Genomic DNA, 27,103 nt, shown 5'->3' with positions numbered 1-27,103 from the left:
ATGTCCATTGTTTCTATCTAAAAAAACATGGCAGTTTTCCAGACAGCACCAGCTTTATAATACTCTTTATAGAGATCTATATTTCAAACAACAGAGCTCACGGTCTATATTTCATCTGTGACCTACACACTCAGACCTTATAACATCATTGCTGAATGGAACTCTAAATAGGATACATTTATTCTTCAGCAAAGATTTTTGTTCCTTACTGTATCATAGCAGGTGACAAAACAAAACATAACAGTGAGTTATTCAAGGCAATTTTTTGAGCTGGATGTACAATTTGTAGCAAGTGCTTTGTTTTGCTTCTGCTTGGCTTGGCTTGTCCACAAGCTGCTTGTGATTTGAGCACGTTATTTGACTTTTGAAATGATTTTGCAAGAAACTTTCATAAATGACCATAGCCTGTAGGTCTGTGCATGAGTGAGGTGCTAAGTGTTCTTTCTGCATACAATACTAATCATCAGCAGCTAAGTTCATGGCCACGAGGCAGCCCTGAGCACATTTGCTCAGTATGGTACCATTAGTAACCATGCAGTTACCCATGCAGTAAGGATTATACCCTAGCTAGAGATTTCTGGGGTCCTACTTTGCTGATTGAAGCAGTCTTTTTGCTCAAGCAAGACAAGCTTGTGAGTTTGGATCTACAGATCCAAAGTGATCATACCATGAGAGCGTGTTATTTGTAATATATGTGAATAAATTTACTCTGGCAAAGCTGCCCTGAATTATTAATTCATGAGTTTGTTAAAGTAGAGAAAGGTAATTATCCTTTTAATTATAGCAAAACACTTTCCAGATTGCTGTGGTAATAATTAAAAGTATTTTCCATAAATTTATTACGGTGATTGTAAGGACTGTTCATTTGAAATCCATTTTTATTATTGTTATTACAAATAATATATATTTTTAAGTATAAAAAATATATATTTTTTTCTAAGGTTAAAGACCAGAAGGAAAGGTGCAAGAAAGAAGTATGTTATATAGAGGAGAAGCATCATCATTCACGTTACAGATTGTAGTCCTGATGGTTTGGTTGGCAGCAATTGCTCCACTGTTCCAGAATGGGAGCATTATCCAGGTGGATCCAGGATGACTTTCTCATAAATGACAAAATGATGTCCCTCTTGACTGCTTTTCCTATCTGTAGGTCTCTGGTATTTGCAGAAACATTGCTATTCGTTCCTGTGTCCTGGTTGATTGAGTGTTCTCTGTCTCCCTAAACTTTTATTGCGTGCTCTGCTGGACGTATTTCTCTTTCATTCCAAATTTAGGTGCCGTGTGGCTGTGGTGCTGCTGCCTGCCATGTTAGCAGGTCCTCTGGTGCTTCTACTGTAAGCAGAGAATTCAGACAGCAGGGGCCATCTGGACAGAAGGCCTTAGCCCATGTCCCTTAAATAGCCAAGCCCCACTGAAGGGGCTACCCACCCCTGCGATGGCTGCAATTGTTTTCAGAATAGTTTCCCGGCAGGAAATCCCGGATATCCTAGCCTTTATGCAAGCATTTAGTAGTTAGTAAACTATCACTGCAGTGCCTCCCTTCAGGAAAGTATACTCTGAATTGGAGTCTTGTATTTTATTGGACTTGTCAGAAATGTGTTGATTTACATCCATTCAACAAAAACATTGAGTAGGACGTTGTCCTATTTAGTGCTGCCTTTCTCTTCTGGATCCAGGAAGAAGATTCCAGAGAGAAAAACTTTTCCCGTTGCCTGTCTGGGAGACCTTAGACTCAGCCCTCTGCTTTTAGCCAGAGCCAGAGAGATCTGGTGGTTGTGGGTCTGGTTGGGGGTCCTTGCAGAGCACTCAGTGTGGCCAATCTGCAAGGGTTGGGGCCTGCTTTGTTGTATGAGTGGGGTCTCAGAGAGTGCAACTGAAGGGGGCTCAAAGTATGAGTACGTTCAACTATGAGAATGACATTGACGGTATCTGACCGTGGTGCTTTGTAGGCACTTTCCTGTACCCCCAGGCCTTTGGAGCAGGAGGCCTTGGTTGTGTTTGGTTGGCAGCTGAGGACATGAGTGCATCTATAGAGATCATGACCAAACCATAGGTGTCGTTCAGAAGAGATTGGTTATGCAGTTACCTTCATTCAAAAGCAAACCCACTTCATTAAGCACGCAGGGAATGCAGAAGTGAGGGGAAAAGTGGTTTCCTTGATGAGATAAACACATTACAAGTTACTCATTATACATAAAATAATAGCATATACTGCATGTTCCTGGGAGTTCAGGCTGGAAAATGTATCACCATTGCCATGTTCCTCTCATTTCCTGTGTATTCATCTAAAAGGTACTGATTCAGTCTCTGTAATTGGCTTGTTATATGCTTCAAAAGACCCTAAATCCACAACAGAACTCTTCAAACTTTCACACTGAAGGCTGTGCTGTGTGTTTATATGTTTGAATTTGAATATGAATCAGAAGAACAAGAACTTGAATTTTCAGTACTCCAGTGGGTAGATGAATAGATGAGTGAAGAGAGAAAGAAGAGTAAATAGATAAAAAAGAAATCCTAAGGAAAATAAAAGGCCTGTGATGAGCCTTGGTTCTGTGCACTGCTCTGGGAGCAGAACCATCTGGCCTCTTGCCCCATTTATTCACATGGTCCTCTCAGTTTTAAATTAAAAGAAGAGAGCTTCAGGGATGCATCATTATCTGTATTTTCTTTATGGAAACAACTCTCAATGCAACCTGATGTTTTCCTCAGCACCGAGGATCTGAGCAGGGGCTGGGTTGGAAGGAAAGCCATTTGGATGTGTTTTGCAGCCTGCCGTTTTAATTAGAGTATTGTCATCTCTTGGCTGTTTGCAGACCTCCAAAGAAATGTTGTGCCCTGCTGGGTTATTCGCCAGATGTTTGTGTGATTGATGTTCTTACCATTTTATTTCTTGATTCTTTCTTTTCTGGAAGCAGGTTTCCAATTGCACTTTGGATGCTTGGTGAATACGGCTCGAAATGGGGTGGGGAGAAAAGGTGGTCCTCACTTAAGCACATGGTTTGTCCTTTCAGTGCCACTTCTGCTTTGTGGTGGGCTCTGGGCAGGGCTGTGCACTCACACCGGGCTTGGAACTGGAAGATCTCTAAGGTCCCTTCCAACCTAAGCCATTCTGTGATGCTGTGCTCTTTTGTCCCATGTGAGTTGTGCCACTTTTGGCACATGGACCATTGTTTTTTGCTGAAGGAGGATGGAGGGGGTCTGTTCCCAGTGAGATGAAGCAATGCTTTGGAGGGAGATCACCAAACCCAGCACTACAGCTCATGGTATGCTGCTTGTCATTTACAGGAAATACTTAGCGTGAAAGAAGGTGATAGAGAAGTAAAAACTCCAGGACACAAGGAGGGGCAATGAGGAGAGGGTTCTCCAAGAAAAGGAGAGTTTCAGGCTTAGGCTGCTTCCATGAAGATCCTCTTGTTCTTATTCCATAAGCCAAATGCAGACCGTACACACCAGTGTAAAAGGAGGTTTAAAACCAATGTGTCATCAAGTAGTGATTAAGGGGAAAAGAGCCTTTATCTTGTTTATTCTGCTTTGTAGGTCTCCTTGGAACACCCACGTTTTAGCATTGAAATCAAAAATTGCTTTATGTGAAATTAAAGTCATAACTCCTCCAATTGCTCACAAACGTTAAGAAAACCCTATGATTAGACCAGGATTGCCTTCCAACCTGCTTCCTGAGTTTAAAGGTTTTGCTGTTTTTATTTTTCTGCATTTCTTCCGCTGGAAGGGAATGCAGAAGTACAAATCTTGCAGCTAAAGCTGATAAGCAACACTTCCCTCCCACGTTCTGCTCCGTGTGCTTGGTGCCTGGGCACTAAGTGGTTTGAAGGGTTGGGATTCTGGAGGCAAGTGGTTTGAATTAAAAAAGCAGGAGTTGGAAAGCATTTTTTCAAATCTTCCCCCCCCCCCCCCCCCCCCCTCTTTTTTCACTAAAAGGAATTTCCCTTGCTTTCTTAAATCATTTTTCTCCCTGCTCTCCTGATGTTTTGGAGATGGAGGTGGAGGCAGCACGGGGAGGGCTGCTGTGAGCAGCAGTATCCTGAGGGACCGAGGTGGGCTTTAGATGAGCAGGAGCGGATGAGAAACAATTTCCCTTCATTTCCAAGGTCACTGCAAAGGAGCGAGACCAGAAGGGATACGTGTCATGTTTTTCTCCTCATACGTGTTGGAATCCTTATCAAAGCAGTTTATCAACTGATCTCATTTTCAATTATTACCTGCAGAAACATTCGTATTATTAGATGTGCTGCTGTAATCCTCTCGAAAACAAAATATGGGCACAGTGCAGCTGATAAATTGAAGGAGGAGGAAGCAGCTAATACCATCTTAATAAGCAGTAAGTCCACAGTGGGGATCTTATGAATTCTAATGGTATCTTTCTGCCTTTTAAATGCGTCCTGTAAAGGCAGTAGTAAACTTTGAACTCGATATTCCAGCCAGAAGTTATTATATGTTGATCTTTTAAAATGTATGTTCCCCTTCTGGAGAAAGTATTACATTTAGATGAACACAGATCTTCATCATCTGCCCACAGATCTCAGCTGCAAAGCTCACACTGACTTCAGAAATTCGAACTTCCCATGTGGTCCTGCCCTGTATGCTGAACGCCTGCTCTGCAGAGTCGTATCCTAGGTACTTCTTGGTCAGATAACTGGTAATAGATCATACTTCAGTTGGTGTTCTGACCACAGGTGATTGTACAAGGACCCGGGCACAGAGCTACCATTAGAATCCAGTAGATGTGGCTTGAAGCTGGCAGTGAGAAGGGCTCTGCAGAAGGCCCCCAGGGAGCAGGAGTGTGATGTGTAGTGTGATGCAGTGGGAGCAGGTGGGGGCTGCAGAGGACACAGAGGCATCCTGGGGACCCCGGGGTTTGCTGCTGCTTAATAGATAAAAGATGGACAGAGCTCCTTCAAAAATCGTGCTTGAAATCTTTCAGTAAATAAGTTCTTAGCGAACATCAACACCTAATTTCCATCTGTGGGTGGAATGTGAGAACAAGAGCCATGAAAGCTGAGAAGCAAATGAATTTCATTCCTCAGACAGCAGTGTTTGCAGGACTGGGGGGGGGTGGTCTGCACTCTGTCTCCCTGTCTGCTCCAGGTTAGCTGGGAAATACACATGGATGGCTCAAGGAGCATGCAGGAGGAAGCCACGATCAGCGAGGCCACTTCTGTGGTGCAATCTCAATGACAATTAATTAACTGCAGGGCTTACCGCTTGGGATCTATTAATTACAATCTTCCTTCTACATTCTGCATGACGTGTTGGGCTGCTTAGCCAGCACGCCAGGTTTGCTTCACAGTGGTTTTGTTTCTGAAGTATTTTACCCTTTGAGAAAAGGATAGCTGTCTCACTGAGTGACACGGATAGTGGGGATGGTGGGGATGGGCTGCTGCTTGGACTTGAAGATCTGAGAGATCTTTCCAACTGTAAGCACTCTATGATTCTGTATTCTGCTCTACTCTGGGTTGCCCTTTGGATGGCTTCCCCCCTTCTCTTCTACATTTGGTAAACAACCTCGAGTTGTTCTGTCCTGCTATTTAGCAAAGAAAAATAGTTTGGGAAACTGAGTTCTCCCACTTCAGTTGACAGTCCAGGACCAAATGCTGAACAGGTAAGGTAGAATTAATAAAAGCCAACCAAAAACAAAAGCATCAAACCTCTGCAGGATATTCCAATTACACTATACAAGCTAGACATCCTCCTTCACCAGTTTCCTAATTTGATAAATGCCTTGAGCTGATTCAAAATGTGTAGGCTATTTTTAACCATGGTAGCAGAGCCATCTGTATTGTATCTGATGAAGTTCTGTGATAGAACAAATTCATTTATTCTGTCTCCTTACAAGTTATACTAAGCTTTATGTTATAAATAAACTGGTTTGAAGTGCATGATGTCATTGAGCTTGAAAGTCTGTAGATAAATTCATGCTTAAAGGGTTTCTGTTTTGTGTATGAGTTTAAAGTGGTGCAGATTGTTGCATCTCTTTTCTGTCTCTGTCTTGTGGACTGCACGCTCTGTGGGGTCAGGACTGCCTTTATAGCTGTGTTTGTACGAAATACACAGAGGGCCCAAATCCAAGGCTGGTGCTTTCATATGTTACAGCGAGAAAAATAAGAGCAGTCAACAAAAACAGAATCACACATTTGATGGCAGGATTTTCAGAAGCCCTGCAAGGAATGATGTGCCTAAATCCTACCATTTGCTGTTAGAAAATACAGGGAATTAATTAGGAGCTCCGTTTGCTTGAGGTGTAAGCAGACCTGGTTGTAGCAGGGGCAAGCCTGCTCTGGCACGTCTGAATGGATGTCGTTTGGAGATCTGTGCTTTGGTTTCTGTTCTAGGAGGTGAGCAGGGCTGGTGGAGGCACAAAAATGGCAGCTTGAATGAAGTAGGACTTGTAAAAGATATTGGCTGGAATGGCTGTCCCTGTGCTTGGGGATGGTGTGTGGGAGACGTTTAAGCCAGGAGGCTCCATAAAGAGTGCCACGTACAGCACAGATTTTACTGTAATTAAAAAGAAAATGAGCAATGCTTTAATTGAGATCTGAAGATTAAAAGCTCAAATCTTGCTGTCCTCTATTACTTATTGTCAGATAGGAATTACACCGCATATGTGTAACAAACCGTTGCATTTTAAAAATGGGACCATAAAAATGCTGCTGTAATTTAAAAGCAACCGATTTACGAGGAGTACAGTTTGCAGCTCTGTCACTTGCTAATCAGTCTGTTAAACATAATAGCCGTTCTTGTCTGGAGGCTGTTAATCTTATGTTGTGAATGCACTTATCAGCACATATTAGAAATACAATACAAGGCTTTCCAACAGAGGAATGGATGCAATTACTGCAATCAGTATACGTTTAGCTTCTGTCTTATCATACGGTGTTTTTCTTTCCATTTCTTTTTTTTTTTTTTCTTTTAAATGGTCCATTGCTGATAGAATTTCTTCCAGTAAACATAGAGGACACACTTGAAAGTGCTGTGTTAAGTCCATGGAGATAGATGCTGAAATGTGACTTGATCCAAATGAGTGATGGCTACTCGTTGGTATGGCTGCTGGGAGCCCAGCAGGCTGGAAAGTGGACCTGAAAGTTCGGTGGTGGATTTCAGGGCCTTGGAAACACGTTCATGGATGTGGAGGGATGGATTTAGGTGGTGGGGAGCTGAGGTTGCTGCGTTTGAATTAGAATCATAGAGTCATAGAATCGTTAAGGTTGGGAAAGACCTCTCGGATCATCCGGTCCAGCTGTTAGTTGGGTTATTAGGAATCAGGTTAAAGGAACCAGAATATTTTGTTTATTTTGGAGTGCGTCTCTACATCTGATAGCAGTGGGGGACCTCAAAGTTTTTGCAAGGGAAAATGGAAAAGCTTGAAAGCGGATTGCTTCCAGCATGAGTACCCAGCAGCAATGGTGTATTACGGCTGTCTCAGGGAATGCCAGGACTCAACAAAATCTGAGGATTTCAGCTAAACGGTTTTCCAGAGCTGAACATATTCTTTTATGGGGAAGAAGAGAGCTGGGAGGGAATGGCTTGAACAGTGAGTCTCCATTGCTAAGGAAACCCATGGAACAGCGGTTTTGGGGGCATTTTGCCCTCTAGATGAGGAGTAGGGAAGGTGGGATGAAACTCCTCCCCTTCCTGTTTCTAATCATTCCTTTCCAGAGCCTAAATGAATTAACCTCGCTTATTGCTCGCTTGCAGCCAGGCTCATTAATTCATGGGCTGACCTTAGCTCTGAGCAGTACCCCAGCAGCCACCCAGTGCATGTCATTAGCTGTCACTGCGGGGGAATCCATCACGTGTTGGGAAATCATTGTCTTGCAAGTGTGACAAAGTAATGATTACCCTTTAAAAAGGTGACCCAGAGATGTTATGTGGTAACCACTGTGCTGACCTCACTTACATGCCATTAGAAGCTAATTGTGGAATGATTTTAGAAGAGAGAGAGAAATATTAAATCCACCTCTCTGCTTTTTGTCATTTGGAGTTATCTTGACACTTCTAGAGAAACTGGGATTCCTTTCGTGGAGAAAAATAGGCTTTATGGGAGTGGATTACGTTAAACCTCCTTCCTCAGCTCTCTTCCTTTGGGTTTTGTTGTGAAGGTGAGAGCTGTAAGCAGATCTCAGCTAACAAGAGGAAGGGGGGTATGTAGTAGAACTGTGATTGGCCCTTTTCTGTTCTTACCCTGCATGCAGACCCTGCTCGCCCTGCTTGCTCAGCTGAGTTAATCCTGTTTATCAATTAAAACATGGGAAACTTTTAGATGCCAGTTAACTTTAACAGTTTTACTGTCTGTTCAGTGGATATCAATAGCAGCAGGAAAAGGTTAGCTCTTTTTTCTCATAATTATCAGACTATAAAATAAAGCAATCATATGTGCACCAGGTCTCTCTGAAGGACGTGGGGGTCCTGCTTGTGTTAGTACTGCTGGACAGCACTGATCTCTGTGTTAGCTTCATTGAGGATGTTGTCATGGCCATGTTTTTCTTAGCAGAAATGTGAACGAGCCACAAGACAGCCCTGCATGTACTTCTCCATCTGAGAGCACATTAAGTTCGAAGATAGCTGTCTAATTCTTTAGATGCTTATTCTTGAAATTGGAACAGAATGTAGGAGGAAGAAAATAATTCTTGCCCATGTTTCTGCTTTGATTTGTTCCTTATTTTGTGCAGGTGGAATTACGGTATCTTCTGCAGCAGGTTCATGAGTTCTGTGCACGCTTAGCAAGTTTTGGAACAAACCATTGCTTATTAACTTTCCATTGTCCTTGCTGACTGCTTGGCATTCTGCTACTTGTTTGTTTCCACCCTTTGCCCATTAAGCAGAGGATTAAGTTGAAGGTGTCACATTAAGCTTTTAAAGTCCTCAAGAACAGAGCACCATTTGTCACTGTTTTCATGCATCCTCCAGCGAATTAGGTATGTGAGTGCTACCATCTGCAGCCTGTCTCCTTTTCCCTTTCATTCATAAATGCAGCACTGAGGAGTTTGCATCTTTAGATTATCCCCTCTGGTTGCTGTTTCTCCCCAGCGGCGAGGCTGCCGGCTTCAGTTTAAATCAAAACAGCAATTGGATCACCAGTAACTTCTTCTGGGGCAAATCACATTTTTCTGTACCCGTGCACCTGGTGTATATGAATGAGTTTGATCAATTAGTACTTATGTCAGCCACGTGGAAATTGTAAGGTATTAAAATGCCAAGGAACCTGTTTGTTGGAAGTGTAGGTTGAGTAAGAACTCAACCGTAGGGCTGATGAACCCAGGGTTCATGACCAAGCTCTTCACTGAGGAAGATGAGGGACCTGTGTGTGTTTGTAGGAGCTGTCATGTAGAGTCGTTCTTCCTGATAACCTGTGGTAAATTTGGAAGTGTTCAGGGAAATTAAACTATTACATGTCTTCCATTTCACAGTTGGCTGGGGAAGAGCAAGACGAAGTGAAGCATCTTTTCTGTGCTGAGCTTGTAGCCACTAGTAAGGGGTAGAGGGGATGGAGAAGCTCTGTGGGAGATCAGCCTTTTTCTTCTACTGAATTACCTGCAGGAAGCACATTTGTTTGGTTGTGCTGACTTTATAGGCAGACCAAACCTGTCCCCTTGCATGGCAATGGATCTCCAGCAAGTAACTTTTGGGTTGCATTCATTGGCTGCACCATGGATTCCCTGAATGACCCAGACCATTCAGTTTTCTTTGAAGGTTAACTGCAGTGTTTGCTGCCCTGATGTTATGTGTAGCTTGGCTGAATATAGACATGCCTTGGGTTATTAAACTGCAGTGTCAGAAACGGTAAAAGTGTTTCCCAAAAGTGTATTCTTGTTCATTTAAAGGTCTTTTGAGAGTTTCTGAAGGGAGATGTTTGTATTGGAAGTTACGCATTGCGAAGAAGTTCTTATATCACTGAATTTATTACCTTGAAAGTTTAGTCATTGGTTGCTTAAAAAGCCATCGCTGCTTTATGGTGTATTTCAGCTGCTTGCACAACAGTATGAAAATACACCATTTGATTATGGTATGTAAATACACAAAGATTTCTGAACGGTTGAGAGAAAAATTCTAAGCACCATTTGGGCACTGGTATTTATTAACTGGTTAGAATTCAGTGTAAATCTTTCATCAAAAAAATAATATATTATTTGTGTACAAAAATAGTTCCCTCTATATTTGCATCCAACATCAGCTAAACCTTGGCCCCCGTTTCTTATTGGATGGGTTTGTTATGCTCCCCAGCAAGATGCTTTCTCCTGGCAGAGGAGCTTTATTTCAAGAAATACACAGCACAGCAATAAAGAGGCTCTAAATAGTAGTCAGAAAAATATTCAGTGCAATCAAAGTGCTTTTATAAACCCCAAAAGCTTACATGCTGTTTCAAAAGGGGAGAGCTGTAACAAAGGAGCAAATGGAGTCCCAGTACCCAGCAATGGACTGTACCAATTACATCCAGACTGATTTTGGTTCTTTTAAGTCCTATTTTGCTAAAGGCTAACTAAAATAGTATCTAAGGACTCTTTTACTGGAAGAATTTCTGTACGCTGTCACAAGGGTAGAAGCAAATAAAAATAATTGAAGCAATTGTCTCAGTTGTCTCCAGGGTTGTCATGATGATGTTGATAAAATCAAATAAAGTTATTGCAAGTTGTTAGTGAGCAGCACAGTTGTGAATTGGCAGTGGAAGAAGCTGAAAAGCTTAAAAGGTTTGCTCATTATCTAGATTTATTGTTTTCAGTTGTGGGAAAATGTTGGCTAAGCAAAAATACCATGAATAATACCTGGTCTTGGTGGTGTATTTCAAACAAAAATTTCTTCTTTGGTTTTTATACCTTTTACTAGATTATTAAAGCCTACTCTGTCAGTCCATGCATTCTTAACATATGTAACAGCTTGGTTTTATCCTATATAGCTATTTACATAGCCCGTGCATCTGTGAAGAGCAACACTCAGCAAGGTATAAGGACTGACAGTATGCAAAGCTTTACAATTTATAAACTGGATGCTGCTCTGTTAGGAGACATTGCGTCTCATTTCCTTCATTTTGGACTACTGGAGTCTTAATTTCTTGAAGGGGAAGAAGGTCAGGACCTTCAATCTGGATCTTTTCCCCAAGAGATCCCGGCCGTCTGCTGCTTCATTTGACTTCAATAGGAAATTAGGGTCACGAGCATTTCCAATCAGTTGTTGAAAACTCTCTTCTTGTAAGTGTTTGCTCTTTGGTAAGCCATGCTTGTGAAATTAATCCTCCTGAGATCAAAAGAGTGAGACCTGTATTACTGAAATATATCATAAACTAATGTACTTTGCTTATATAATCCTGTTCTCATTGAATTTGGTGACAATTTGTCAGCGAGAGTGGAATTGACCATTATTAACCTTGAGAAGACTCAGAGGCAACACGATACCAGACATCTTATTATTGTCAATTACCTTGTGTCTGCTCCATTTTTTATGAGTTTATTTACACTGCTGTGTGCCCCGTAAACAGTTTGCTGTTTACAGGAGAAGTTATTTTATGAATGGGTGAAGCTCATGATTTCCTCTCGTAGCCAACAGCACCAGTAGAAGGTTCTGACTGTCAGCTAAGTTTTCAATGCGGTGGTGGTGGGGGCCAGATTTCCTTCTCTCTGAAGTTATGCAGAGCAGGCTCTTCAAATCTTTATGGCTAATAATAGGTGTTTGTTTATTTATGGTAACTACAAACTATTTAGACTGGCACTGCCACCACAACATCAATCACCACGCACTGTTCCGGTACTTAATTCAGTAATCCCATGTTTTGCTTTGACAAAAATGAGGAACAAGTTGAATTCTTTAGTTTTTTCAATGCCAGGTGATTTTGTAGTTCTTACAGAAATCGCTAATATTATTGCTACAGTGGACATTAACAGTAATCTGTCATTTTTTAAGATGAGCCTATGCCGTTCCATATTAATTCCTAATAAGATAAAAAATGCGGAGAAGCAAAATATGGCTTTTTTTTTAGATTCATATTTTATATATATATATTTCTTACTCTTTGCACATACTAGCAGATTGAGGAAGAGAATCCATCAGAATATATATGTAAGGAGGTAACAGATAGCCCTCCAAGAATGGTGTGAATCTCTAAAAAGCACCTGAATGCAGGGATGGAGAACCTCTCCAAGGTGCTTAGGAGCACTTGAAACCCAAGTCTTACTATTGTAGTTCTTTGTGCAGCCTGTGCTTTGTTCTGTTGGGAGAGTGTTTTTGATGGAGAAGAGGCAGCCTGTGGATGGGTGCATGCTGCTTTCTGGCTTAACGTCCAGAGGAAATGCTTCAATTTCAGCCTGGTGAGGTGGGTGAGGTGTGCGTGAGGCTTGACATCAGGACATTGAGCCCAAATGTCAGGGCTCTGTGGGGTTCTTCCAGCACCAAACGTGGTGTTGTGAAAGTACACAAACAGCATTATAAACTGTGATAGGAAGAAGAAGGTCTACTTGATGGAGTTTGGGAGAGGAAATAAATCCAAGGCCATGGTTTCTTTTTCTCCTCTCACCAGAAAGAAAAATGTCTAATGAATGTCTCATGTCTGAAATACTGGGCTGGATTCATCAAAGGGAGTTAGTAATTACCAAATTGAGAGAATCATGAAGCGCTTTTCTAAATTTGAAAGGCTCATCAAGAATAGATCAGGAGCAGGCAAAATTAATAGTTATGAACTCATTTCCATAGAAATGGACTTATTAGCAACCATGCCAGCTGCCTAAAATTATAAGGTCTTTTCCTTGTGCTTGCAGGAAATAATCTTTTTTTATAAAAGTAATTTTGACTTTTTATTTTTTATTGCTCCTCTAAACTCCAACTGAGGTTTGGCAAAATCCTTCTAAACCAAGTAAAGACTTCACTGGGCAACAGAAGTATTAAACTAAAAATAGAAGAAAGATTTGGAAAGGGGAAGTGATTTATAGTCTTTAGATTCCATCAGACTCTTCCCAGTAGTGCAGACTTACTTAAAAGAAAAATGGAATAAGTCTCAAGAAAAAGCTGAAATAGGATAAAGGATAAAATATGGCTTAGTGGAATTTAACAACTGATAACAGCATGAGTTACAGTCGTCATCTCCTCTATTAGTGGGTTTTCCCACTTGTAGCGTTTTGTCTTCACCAAACACTTTCACGTTGACAGTGACCACAAAGACCAGCATTGGTCACCTGCTGAAAGTCACACCAAAGAAAAGCTGAGGACTGGCCATGGCAGGGTAGGATGTCTCCTTTGATAAAGGGGTGCAGTACTGCGTATTGAGGAGAGAAATTTAGATGCAGGTATTGTGATGTGGAGCTATCAGCTGATGGAGCCGAAAGAAGTAAATGCTAACCTTTAAGGTCTTGCTTATGATTTAGTATAATTCTGTTTTTACTTTGGCAACCTCATTCAATTTCACTGGAAAAGGCAGTGGTCTCCCACATGGTATTATAGAGGATGGATAATAAACTGTAAGGAGTGTGAATGTAGTACCAATCCTCTTGTTAGGAAAGAAGCTTCTGCAGGAGATGGAGTGGTGAGCAGAAAAGCTCTACTCTGAGAAAACTTTTCAGGTTTTATCATGGTTTTGTTACAACAGTAACCCAGGAAGAGGCTCAGAACAAAGAGGGTGGGTTAGTCCATCGGGGTACTCTGTGACCCAGATACTGTCACACTTGGCATTGCATGAAAGCTGAGTCTTCGTTCTGAGGAGGAAAAAAAGAACCCATAGCTTTGAGAAGATCCATTGACCTGCTGTTCTGGAGGTAACTGAAAACCTGCTGGTGAACAAAGGGGTGCAGAAAGTTGAGCGCTTGTTTGCTAAAGCTGCACAATTGGTGGAGAAACTCTACAAGTGAAAGCTAGCTGGATAGCTTCTTTCAGCAAAACTCCAAATGAGAAATGGACCCTTACTTAGTATTACGATCTCACATTGCATGGTTTGCTACTGAGACAAAACCAGAAAGCAGATGGTGAGCCCTGTTGTTTTTCCAGGCAACAATGAGGATTCTCCTTGGAAGCAGGACCACCACCTGTCTGGGAAGTCAGCTCCGCTTTAGTGTGCATGAACTGTCAGTTGGATCTGAGGAAAGTTTCTGTTGTGCTCATTTCCAACCCAGCAGTGCATGGTCAAGTCTGTCTTTGAATGAAACTTTTGTCTGGTGAAGGTTCCTCGCTGTGCTCAGGATGCATTGAAGGCCTTTGCATATTTGTAGGGGTAGGGGTCATTTACTCCGAGGCATTACTTCAGCTTGCTTATATAGGCAAGACACACGTGTTCTTCTTACAGAGATCTGAGTCCTGGTGTGCCATAAAAATATAAAATTGCTATTATGGTTACCTTGAGAGTGTATAAAAGAATAACAAGGAAAGGAAAACTTGAATGCATGACAGACAGAGCAAAGGCCCATCAGTGGGACATACAGATTTGATTGATCAGTACAGACTGACCTGACAGTATTTGGACATTATTTCATTGGTGAATCCAAAGCAAAACCCTCTGTCAGTGGTTTTGTTCAGAATTGGAAGCTGCTTGTGGGTGTATGTGAGTGGCAACTATTGAGCAGATTGAACCTAAACTGCAGATCCAGACGTACTTAACCCATTCATTTTATGTTATGTAGATAAAACAAACTGCCAGAAGTGATAAGTGGAAAACCATGAAGTTGAGTGCGCCTTCGTAGTGCCCACAGTGGTTACACTTTTGAACAGAACAGCCTTAATTACATCCATAGCAATGTGCAATAATATTTCTCTTAAAGAGTTTTTGCTGGCTGCCTGGTTGGCCACCCAAAGATGCTTCTAGTTTTGCCTGAAGGTGGATATTATCTTCTGTCAGCATGGAAAATATTTATCCTCCAGGCATTGAAGCATATGTTTGTGTTGTTTCTTGTCAGAAAGAAAACATGAAAATCAATAATTCCTGCTCAGATTTTTTCCCTTTACAATGTGCCTGCAAAAACATATGGCAAAAACAGTTTCTTGCCTCTGTGCGGTTGGGAAGAGGAAAAGGATGTTTAAGTGTCTATTCTTTGTAGCAGCATACAGGCAGCTCACTGAGAGCACATCTTTTGAATCACTGCTATGGGAAGGGGCACACCAAAGTTTCTGGTCAATTCTGTTGTTTTGGAGCATTAATATTGCCAGCACCACTATAATAATGTTATATTGGGTAATTCAGCAACATCTATACAATGCAGTTCCCGGGGTTTGGGGCTTATTCTGTATGTTGTTCATGATTACATGCAGTGAATGCTTGAGTTTAATGGGAAGGATGCCTCTATGTCAGGAAACTAGAAGATATAGCCACCTGTCTATAAAGGATGGCTGTTGCCCAGTGTATAGCCTGATTGAAGCTTCCGTCTTCAAGTCTGCATGTTAAATTTAATGGTAAATCTTCTGTTGAAAAGAAAGAAGTCGGAATGTATTCTGTCAGCAACATTCTACTGATATTTCTTCTATGGACAATTTTTTTTTTCTTTATTCCAGAGCAAACATCACCTCCTATGAGATCCTGCAGATGGACTTCGAGATCGACAACGCCAGCAGCCTGGCGGGTGCCCAGCAAATCACCTGGCAGGTGGAATACCCTCGAGACGATTCTCTGAGCGAACTGGTGGTCTCCGAGATCTTTGTCAGCCGAACGATGTTTGCTGGAATAGTTCCTCTTGCCATGGTAAGAACCTGCTGCTGCTTCCTTCTGCTAAATGTTTCCGCTGATTCTCGTTAGTATTCAGGGGAATGCAAACTGTTTTATTATGTGCTACTTCCTGTGCACCTGCTGCAAATGATTTAAATGCAAAAAATACTTTTCAATAATATTTTATTTACCTGATGTGCCATAATGGCTCCTAGGAAACCATTTGAGTCTTTTGTGTAAATCCTGTACTGTTTGTGGATTGTTGGCCTGGTACATGGTAATAGCTCCTTTGGAGCCATTGTCTTCTGGTGTATTAATGTGACTGCCGTGCATGTGCTCTAAGGGTAAGTGTTGCAATTAGCTGGGACATTTTCAATGAAATAAATTATCATGCAAGTGAGGAGAAACTTCATTGCTAAACCAAACAACTGGACTGGTTTCTGCTTTGCTTTTCCCCTGAGAACCATGCAGACCAGTGAGCTGCAAAGTGTCCATTTAACAAAAGGTCCATTTGGAGTTACAGGAAAAGGAAAAGGACGAAATACTTTCTGAAGGTTTAGGTTCTGGACGTGTTTTCCAGGCAGGGTTTAAGGTGCATATACTGTAACAGCCATATCTCTAAATTTGAGCTAAGCACCTCTGAAAGGTGAATTGTTTTTTCCAATCTGTTCCTCTGACTGTGTTACTTTTCTTTCTGTTCTACTAATTAACCAAGGTATATTGGTATTTTCCTCTGCATGGCCACTGGCTTCTCCTAGTAGGGCAAAAACAAGGAAAGATACTTCTAAAGGTAAACAAGGCCCTAAATAAATCTTATTTCCAGCTCCTACTGCCGAAGGCTGCACTTACTGACAGTGAGGGATAGAGGAGAAATGATGTGTGGAAAAGTCAATAGAGAATTTTCTTCTAGTAAACAGTAAGCATGACTAGAGGAGATGAAACAAACCTCTAATTGTGTGGATGGAATGTTATCAAGTAGCAATGATGAATCAGATATAAAATAAAAACAATGTGGTGCGTGAACTGACTTGCACATAGCATTGCTGGTTCCAAATGGATAGCACAGGTTTTGTGCCGTACAGAGAGAGCACTGTGGGTATAAAGGAAAAGCAGATTCAGCCCCAAGGCTCGTTGTCAACACTGGGTCAGAGCTTTGCTTCTTTCTGTGCCAAGGTTTGGCCAGGGCTTCACTTCATCTCTTTGCAGTTATGGCAGCTGCTTTAAGCTATCTCTAAATGTCCTTGGACAAAATCTGAGGCAAAACCTAAATTTGAAGTGGAGCTAATCTCACACAATTCGTCATTGTAAGATAACTGTGGAGTACAGCAAAAAAGCTTTTATGGATTTATGACCTTGTCTCTTAATTGGGGGTCTCATGTGGTCTATTACTTGTTGCTGCATGTGAGCATCCTTGGCTGGCTTGGCCCTAGGCTAATAGAAGAACTGATGGCACCAGTGGCAGGAGCAGCAGCTTGCATTTGCATTTCCTCCCTTCTTGCCATTGCCATTTTGCAGTGCTGCTCCATTTAATTGTCTCTAACTGGTGCAGATTCTGGCACTGTGTTGCCCAGTCAGGGACAAAAGGAGCTCAAGGAGCGTTTGGATGGTGCTCTCAGACATAATGTTTGGGTTTGGGTCTGTTCTAACTCAGGATGTTCTGTGATTCCTTCATTCCAAGATGTGTGTGCCTCTCTAGGCTGCTTTGGGCCTTTTAATATGGAGGCATCCACATCCATACTGTTTGGAGTATCTGTTTTGTTGCTGCAGTTGATCACAAGTTCGTTTTCCTTGCTACTTTCTGAAACAAGCGATAGAAAACAGAAAGATCTGCAGATGACTTATTCTGTCATTGCATTGTGGTGGCTCTGGGAACAGCAGTGGGGATATTTTCCTCATTAGCAGCCTGATTTTTTTTTTTTTTTTTGGTAGATAAAGATGTGGCAGACTGCATGGTAACATTTGAATAATAGCCTGATGAAAAGAGCTGATTTCTTGCTTTAGTGGGTTTATGAAGCCCGTAACATAAAATCTGATGTTCTTAACATTTACATTTTGTAGCAAGCTTGAAAGGCATTTTTTGTTGCTTTTGTCTTTTTTTTTTTCTTTTGCTTTGGGGTTTCTGAGTGAAGACAGCTGATTTTTGCACATTGTCTAGCAACAAAATAGCTCCTTATTAGCAGACAATCTTGCTGTAATGAATTGATATTGCAGCTTATATCTGGCTAATCCTTTGGTGTCAATTCAGAAGCACATTAATAGGCACTGTTCTGAGATGCACAGAAGATGGCATGGTCAGGGAGGGTCTCCAGGTGAGATACTGGTCTACCAACTGCTCTATGCTTCGTTCTCTCTATATGATACCTGTAAATAAGCTGGGGGATTTTATTTTCATTTTAGTCAGAAGAGGAGGACTAAAATATAATTGCAGGCTCTTGGGAATTGCCCCAGACTGTCCATTTTCATTTGGATGATCCTCCATCTAATAAATCTCTTAACTTCTTTGTTGCCAAATTCAGTGCATTCAAAATATGTAGATAAATAAAACATTAGCACTAATGAGAGAAAACGAAACAAATTTCATACTGGAAAAGAGTCCTCTTTCTGCATCATTGGACGCTTCTCCCCAGGTCCTGAAGCTCCTTCTAATTGAAACCTCCCATTTCCACAGCTGCACGGGGCCAGGCTGCTGGGATTTCCAAGGGAATGACAGCCAGATGGAAATGGCATAGTCCAGTGGTTCAGGGTTTGCTTTCTGAAAGTCATCTGTCTGCCTCTGGGTGGGCAGTGTAGGTGCTGTGCACAGGAGGAAAGCACACGGGCAGGATGCAGTGGGAATGCAGACCATTGCTGGCTGACACAGCAAAGCAAAGAGAAATGCCAAATGGGTGATCACAATGGCATGCAGCCTACTGCTGCCTCAGGATTGGGTTTGGGTGGCAGCCGTGATAGCCCCGGTGCTGCAGGAAGGACCAGCTTTCTTTGTGGAGCTGTTTTTATCTCCTCCTGTAAATCAGATACCTGCTGAGAAGCTTCAGTTCTATAGCACTTATTAGAGGATCGTGGTGGGGAAGGCTCTCAGTCATTTCCATCATCTGCAGCTGCTGAGGTGGGTGTGGGAGAGGAACCAACCAAAGCCTTGGGAAAAACCATTGGGTTTTACATGAGGATTGTTTTGAGACATGAAAGGGTGTAAGAGGGTAAATGGCACCTCTGAAACAAATGAACACACAAAAACAACCCTTTTTTTTTGGTCCCTACGTGGCCTTAGTACCTCTTAGCAGGTGATGAGCGCCGGTTCAAAAGCAATTCCAAGTGTGAAGCACTCACTGTACCGCTGGCACTGCTTCCAGCCCTGCTTAGGAGCTGATCCCAGATGGTATTGCTGTGTGCATTTTACACCATTTTAGAAACAGACTGTTTATTTTGTCTGGTATTCACACTTCATTGACTTATGCTGAGATGATCAAAGGGGATTCAGGGTCTTCCATACCTATCCTACCTCCTGTTTGTGTTATAAACTAAAGGATGACGTGTGTCCTGGAAGTGCTGATACTTAATAGCCTGTCTTCTGTTCCTGGGAGGTCTTGTTTCTGTAGATAGATTGGAAAATTCAGCCCTTCTGAGCAAAGAAGTCTTATTGGTAGGATTTCCTAATTGGCTATATGCATAGTTCTGCTCTCATATAGTGGCAGAAGCATAAATATACACGTACTGAGAGCAGGTGTCATAAGATGCCCAGATATAAAGATGTAGGGAAGTGCCTTTTTCAGACTGCTTTACAAGCAGACAGTGAAATTCTAAGGTCTTTGGACAACAGACTGAGAAAACACATAGCTCCAAGCTGTAGCAACCCCTGAAATTGGAATAGTTCTAATTATTTTAATCCCAGAAGCGGTGCAGCTTGGTTCTTGCTGAGAGGCAATGTGGATTTGAAAATGAATGCTAACAGGATATATCTGTGTTCCTCTATAAATACAACATCACAAATAATTCTGAATTCATTTTCTGTGAATTGGCTCACGTAAAATACATAATGCCACATTGTCCTGCAACTGCAAGCACATTTTCTGATAGCTGAAAGGGATCGGATGGACCCGTTTACATAGGGAAAGTAAATGCTAATTCCTAAAACTCTATGCAAATTAACAAATTATTTTTACTTTAAGTGCACTGTTATTATTTAGTATTTATGTAGCATTATATATTTTCAGAACACTTTACAGGCATTAATTAATCAGACCTGAATAGGCAAGGCTTGATAAGAATGGCAAATTACATGGAAATGAAGTCACTCTTGCTCAGTTCTACCTGCTCCTGAACGATGTGTGAGTCACTTTTCATACCCCTAAAGGTACCTTTTAAAACACTTAGGGAAAAAATCTCACAATAATACTGCTTAATATCCCTAAAAACGTTTCGTTTAGGAAAGAGGTAGGATTTATTCTGTCAAGAACTAATGACAGCACAGATGAGTGGCTCTGAAGAATGTAAATGCTGCTTTATCATCTAATGCTGTGCATAACTATTTAAGCCGATTTAATTCAGGTAAAAATGTATGGAGGGGGGATTACTCCCTTAATTTGAAGCTTACTTGGGAGCTGCAATATTTGACTCCAGGAACTTTCTTTAGATGAGAGCAGGACGAAGACTGAGTTTTGTCTTAACGTTTTACCATACGCTTTTGAGAGGAAATAACTGCTGGGAAGTGTGGCCCGTAGGAAGTGAATGGGATGGAGCACTGCCTGGGCTGGCTGTGTGATGCCTTCCAGCTCAGGTACTGCTGCATGGTGCTAAGAAGCCCCTAAAAACCTTTGAGGATTGGTATAGCTGTTCAGTGATGCACCGTCAGATGAAAATTTCAGCTACTCTGCTCCTTTGAGGCTTATTTGTTTTCTTTTTGACAATAAAGATCTTAGGTAATTGATTCTTCCAACATCTGGTGTGCAGATTGACACATGGAGCTGAAGTCCCCAAAAGTATAAGAGCTATCCATTTCCATTGTGCCCAGCAGAATAGAGATTGAGGGTAGAAAATGGAACTAAACCACTTTGGATGGTCTTTTTTTCTTGTTAGTGAATATCAGAATCAGCATTTTGGTATTATAGTTATTAAATATAAACAATGTGGAGGATTTTTTTTAAAGCAAATGGTATGGCACTGAAGTCAGATGTGAGCTGTGGATTGGGTGATGTCTTGTGAAGTGTATGTCCTGCTCATTACAGAAACTGATGGCACAGATAAATGCAGTCTGTCTGGCCGGGATGCAGTCCTTAGTCACCTCCATCGATCTAACCAGATGTAGGCTGGAATTCCCATGGTTATAGAAAGTTCCTGATAAGAAGGCCATTGGCAGAGCCTAGCTCCTGTGGTACGAGGAGCAAACTTCACAAGTTCTGAGCCAGTTGAGAAGGTTTCTGTCACAAGTAAATGTGATTGGATTAATCTGTTACCTAACTAAGAGTTGGGGCAAAGAAAAGAGAAAAAGAAAACTCCAGTTCTTTTAGAGAGTTTCTAGGCAACCAGGAACTTAGTCAACGTAAAGCACAGGATACTGAAGAGATGTATACAACTGTTTCTTGGGTTGTTTTTTTTTCTTTGTGAGGGTGAAGACTTGAGGAACAATGGGTTTAATAACAGATGAATCTCTAGTGTGCTTGTCTTATCTAGGAAAGTGATGGTTTGGTCTGCGGCTGGCGTCACTAGTGCTTTAGATATACATGCTACAGAGCCTTTCTGGTATAGTAATAGGATTGTAATTCCCTGTCTGTCATTATTCTGAAGTGTTTTTCAAAGGCAGCAATCAATATTTCACTGGCTCTCGCAGCCCCTCTGCCTGAAACATTTCTGTATATGTTAAAAGTATTTAATCCGTGTCTTCAGAAATCTCGTTTTCTCCCCAAAAATGTAAGCTTGTGGTTGACTAATGGTTGACTAATGTTGTGAATCACTTAGAGACACAGATGGCTGTATATACTCTAGTAAGGTTTCTTTTAAATGGGAGCCTGAATAATAGCATCTCCAGTTGCTGCTAGCAAACGTGCTGACAGGAACACCCAGGAAAAATGGTCCTCAAAGATGCCCATTTCTATAACTCAGGCTGAAAGGGAAGTGCTGAGTGTAACACTTTGCTTATTTGTTTTAGGAAAAGCAGGGATGCGGGGTGATTTATTTATTTTATTTTTTTATGCACATCTCCCTTTGGCTGCCAAGCAGCAATGAGCCATAGGAAGGCAAATGCAGCCTGGGAAGGCTTTCAGTCGTGACAGCTCCCGTGCCCTTCTTTGGGGAAAAGATTTCTCCTGCACATTTGTTTTAATTCAGTCCAAGCTGAAGGATGTCTGCAATAAGGTGAATTTGAGTGTCCACATCCTTGCACAGAACTGTTGAATCCCACTATCAGAAAGGGAGTATTTAAAAATAAAACTGCCTTTAAAGATTTTTATTTTTCCTCCAGAAGACACTTTTGCTGATGGCACTATAGCTTGCATTCACATGCCAAGCAAAGAGCGGCACCAAGCCAGAATGGAAGCTGACCTGCCCTCTGACAGAGGCTTACCTTCAGTCCATTGAAATGAAGGAAATGTCAATGGCAGCAGCCACTTTTCTTCCCTCTCTCTGGGGTCAGTTATAAAACCCCAGAATGCACAATGCTGGAGTGGCAAAAATTTCAGACTAGGATCAGTCATTTCTGGCCAACCCACATGGTTTACATATTTTTCTAAAGGTTGGTTAAAATGGATTGATGTGCACAGAGTCCCACGTGTGTTTATCCAGTGCACTTAATGTGTATTTTTTACCTGAAATCATTCTGACCTTTGGCCTTCCAGTTCCCTTTAAGATGATGCATTGTGTCTTTGTTGTACCTGAACCACGAGAACATGATTGTGTCACTCAGAAAATTCACCACTGCAAGGGAAAAGATACTGAAGAGTACATTCAGCAGAAAGTAAGTCTTCACTCTGGAAATACCAAGGACTATCAAGGTTATATTTCTTTTTTCCTTCTGAAATCAGAATCTGAGAATCTCAGATCACAGATTTCAAAGTGTGTTTTAACACTGATTAATAGGAGCAGGACTGAAGCCTTGGGCGTCCCTAAAACCCCACAGAGGAAGGATGTTCAACTCAAAGCAAATTAAGTACTGTGGAGAGGAAAAAAGCCAGAAATTCTTCATTTGTAGTGTTCTATTTCTCATGCCCACAGTGAGCATTTGGGGTCTCTGTAGCAGAGATAGAAAGATAGGATCTTCTGCAATTATTACCATCGTCAAATTAATTGTTGTAGAGAATTAAGTGGCTTTGTTTCGTACGGCTGTTCTGTTCTGACAAGTGCAGGGTGAACTTTATGGAGAAAGATTAAATTCAAAGGGATTCCTTGAATGTAGCAGCTGAAATACAAACCACTGAAGGTGTGATTAGGTTGGATCCAGGGGAAGGCTTTGACCGAAAGGAGTGTGTGGGGAAAGTGTGTCACGAAGGGTGCCCAAATGGGCCTTGTTCAGAGCCAGGCAATTTCAGCCTCGTTTGGGAAGGAACATTCAGTGAAGCTATTTTGGATTAATCAAAATTGATTAACAGAGAAAAACCATCTTTCCTTGTAGTACTCAGCTGTTTGATTAAACTCGATTAAATAATGTGCAAATATTTAATTTTGGGAAAAAAAGTGTTTTCCTTAAGTGGAAATGCCCCATTCTGTATGTGGTGGAGTAGGGCAGTTCTAATAACGTCAAACTTCTTTGTTGGTGTTCTCCCAAAAATGAAATTCCAGCCAAATCTCCTCTATTTCGTGAAGTGTTTCAGTTTTGGCTGAACTGTATTTTCCAAAGAATATCACAATTTTCCCCTTTCACTCTCATTCTGGGCATCTGAACTCATTCTTGGAATTGCTCAGTGCCATCCATTGTCCCTTGTTCTTTCCCTCTGCTCAGTTAAACATACTCTGCCATTTAGATCTTAGAGCAAAAATGAAAGAAACCAAAAATAGAGTTTGCTATTGGTGGGACAAAAATAATGGCATTTTGACTGTTTCTATGAAAGCGATGTGACATGACAAATTTTAAGAAGCTCTGTGAATAGTATTAATATTTATGAAGCACTCAAGAAAACAGCTATTGTGTGCCACATCCATCAAAGATAAGAATTGTATTCAACTGTGTTGGATGATAAACATTGAATGACAACAGCTAGAGATTATGTGCGGGATTTCATACTCATGTTTGACGCCTGCTTGGGTAAAAGCAACGTGTTATTCCACTGTGAACCAATAATTTTCTTTCATAAAATTAGATACGCTTGCTGATACTTGTTACAACCGTGGTCCAAAGCCTTAATGACTGTGCAGGGCATGCTGATGCCAAGCGCATCAGAGATCCTGTTGCAAGCTGCTCAGAATCAAGTCCTAAAGGTACTCTTTTCCACTAATTCCCCTCTTGGAAATCACTCTGGTGCTTTTGTGATGGCACTGATTGACCACATACTGCCAGCTGTTTGTAGTCTAGAAGAGCAATGATTCCCCCATCAAACGAAGGTCTCCCAGCCCAGCAAGATGGCTTTGAGTATTCTCCTTTTAAGCACTTGCCCACCTCTCAGCCACCAGGAGTGGGACAGAGGTGCCTGTGCCATACCAGTGCCTGCCTGCATCCCACACCTGTCCCAAGTGCCTTTGTTTCATGACGTGTTGAGGGACATGGTTTAGTGAGAACTGTTGGTGATAGGCAGGCAGTTGGACTGGATGATCTTGTAGGTCTTTTCCAATCTTGGTGATTCTATGATTCTATGAGGCTGCATGTGTTGCCTGTCTGTGTTCTTTCTGTCCTGCTTCCTTATTAAAGGCTTGCTGTTCTGGAGATTCTGCATTTGGTCAAATGAAGTCTGCACTGCACACCTGCACCTGTGAAGAGGAATGGCAGTTCAGACTTGATTGACAAAGAACAGCAGAGACTCCAGTGAGGTGCTTCTAAATAAAACTGTGTTTGGAAGCATTGCCATGTTCTCCTTGCACGAAGGGTAGGAGGACATCCAGGTATTATTGCAGCCAGCGCGATCTCAGGTCTCCCTGTTCCATCTGCAGAGTTACTATTCTTAGAAAACCCTCTCCAAGGATGCATAGGCACTAAATTCTTGTTAGAAGTAAGTGGTTCCAGTAATAACTGCGCTGAGGAAAATGCTAAGAGTTGCTCTGCTGCTGAGCTGCTGCGGCTGTGCTGCCTCCGGAGGGCTGTTTGCCTCCGTTCCTTCAGGTTTGCTGCTTCTGTCTTTATGAGGATTTGCTGGTGGGAGCTCAGTGTGAGCTATCGGAGGGATGCCTGGGTCCTCAGGCAGGCTATTGGGGACAGGGGCATGGGGAGCCTTTGGCAGAGCGATTGCAAGAGGGAAGGCACAAGCCAACATGCACTGAGCGTTGGGAGCAGCACAGACCATGAGCAGACCCAAAACAGGAACTGCACTGTGATGAAGGGAGCTCCAAAGCTTTTATGTTTTCTGCCTAAAACGAGACTTCTCTTGTTCCTTAACAATTATCCAATAATTTGGCTCATCAATAACTTTTTCCAGAGTGCTCATTTTGGTTTTACTGCCAATTAACGTAGCATTCCAGTCTTGGGCTACAGCGGATTGGCCAGTAATTTGAACTACAGCCCTCATCAAAACAGCATCATTTGTAAAACAGAGAAGAAATCTCAGAGATGCTGAAATTATTGTTAATTAAATCAGCACATGAATATAATGGGCACACATGAACACAATTATGTTTGTTTTTGAACTGTTCTGCTAGCTGGAGAGCAAGTCCTGTTAGGACTGTTTAATTGTCAGCCTGTGTTAGTGAGATGTGCAGTGAGTTGGGTCCCTTCTGCATGTACTGATGGTGTGTTGTGTGTACGTGAGTGATGCATACAGTTCTGCACTAATGCAAATGACCCACCTTCTTGCCAGACAGACGCAATGCCATATTTCTTGTGCACGCATTGCTGCATGGAAAGCTTTTCTTTGTAAACGTTTGTACTTAGCTCCTGTTCAGGGCTGGCACTGACCTTCATCTGGTTCCTTCTGATTTCTGCAGCCCCAGCATCAGTTGGGTTTGGTGATTATTTTACATGTAATTTCTGTTTTTTTAACTCAATTAAAACGGCATCGTAACGATGGAGCAGAGCAGCAATCAGAGAGCGGTAGGAGTTGTAAGGTAGCCTATAAGCAGCTATTGTGCTTAAATAAATTTCTTCCAGAGGTGCCTCAGCTTTACTGAAAATGCTGCTCTACAGCTTTATTAAGATAATCATGCAGCGCTTTGGGACAGCCTCGTAATCTTCTGTGTTGCTCAGTTCTGAAGACCCTGACTTAGCAGTTTCACAGCTCTGCCTCCTGTGGAGCTGGAAGGTAAAACTGTGTTCTATGCTGGGAGACTTCAGCCTGGTGCAGAAGGCAGCACTGCCCCACAGCAGGAGTGGGGCCAGCAGTGCTTGGGGGAGCAGCGTTACAAGTTTCAGGTTATTCAAGAGGTGATAAATGCACTCCCTTTTGTGATAGTGAGATTCAATAGTGTTCTATGCAGGAAGAGAATGCTCCTGAGAAATTGTAGGCTGGTTAGAGCACTTCATTCATTTGATGGGATGGGAAGTGATGGCCCTAGGCTGTGCTGGAGAGGTTCAGTCTGGATTTTAGGCAACATTTCTTCTCCCAGTGTTGAGGCATTGGCAGAGGCTGCACAGAGAGGTGGTGGAGTTGGAGGTGTTTAAGAATGTGGATATGTGGCACTGAGGTCAGTGGGCATGGTGGGGTGCGCTGGGGTTGGACTTGGGGATCTTTGTGGTTGTTTCCAACCTTAATGATTCTATGGTTCACCCCCATTCCTGCAAGAGGAGAAGATACGAGCTGAAGTTTGACAGGAAGGCACTGTGGAGCCATTGGGTAACTGCAGCAGCATGGAGCACCAGGCATGGCTTAACGGCCCAACACACTTCACCTTGCTAGAGGCTGGGGTGACAACGTGGAGCATTTGATCTCAGTCTCTCATTAGTGTGCAATTTCTTCCTTACTGTAAGGATGTCAAAGTGTATTTGATCTGCTGCAGAGTTAAAACACTCATTGTTTCAGCCTCCATTTTGAGGCTCACCTAACTAAAATTGAATTTCAAAGGGAAAAACATAGCTTCTGAATTCCTTGTCAGAGCAGGGATTTGCAGTGGTTACTCAGCCTTTTGCTTCTGGATTGCTGGTTCAAATCTGGTCTATATACCATAATGTGAGTATCAAACCTCTGGTTCAAATAGTTCTATCCAGTGGAAAGATATTCAGGTTAAGAATTATTCGCTGACAATAATTCTAACCAATGTGTGCATTTTCAAGTTGTCCTAACTGGTCAGGAACGATTCACAAGGAGGAAAAGGAATGCAAAAATTCATCAAATAAATTATTCATTACATTCACTCAGCTATAGCTAACTGAATTGTCTAGACAGTAATTACTAATTTTTAAGCTATGGATGTTCA

The 27,103-nt window shown here is 41.9% G+C and overlaps 1 protein-coding gene across 4 annotated transcripts in view; it reads left to right on the top strand.

Moving 5' to 3' along the window:
* TMEM132B (transmembrane protein 132B) overlaps window positions 1–27,103 on the top strand; it is a 186,483-nt gene that overhangs the window by 106,256 nt on the left and 53,124 nt on the right. For all 4 annotated transcript variants that reach the window (XM_025155604.2, XM_025155606.2, XM_015275628.4 and 1 more), the window contains one exon: window positions 15,472–15,658. In XM_025155604.2, coding sequence (XP_025011372.2) covers window positions 15,472–15,658 — 187 coding nt within the window. The remainder of the gene's footprint in view (window positions 1–15,471; window positions 15,659–27,103) is intronic.

Source organism: Gallus gallus, chromosome 15, assembly GCF_016699485.2.
Source record: "Gallus gallus isolate bGalGal1 chromosome 15, bGalGal1.mat.broiler.GRCg7b, whole genome shotgun sequence".
Lineage (NCBI taxonomy): Eukaryota > Metazoa > Chordata > Aves > Galliformes > Phasianidae > Gallus > Gallus gallus.
This window is presented reverse-complemented; position numbering and strand designations above follow the sequence as displayed.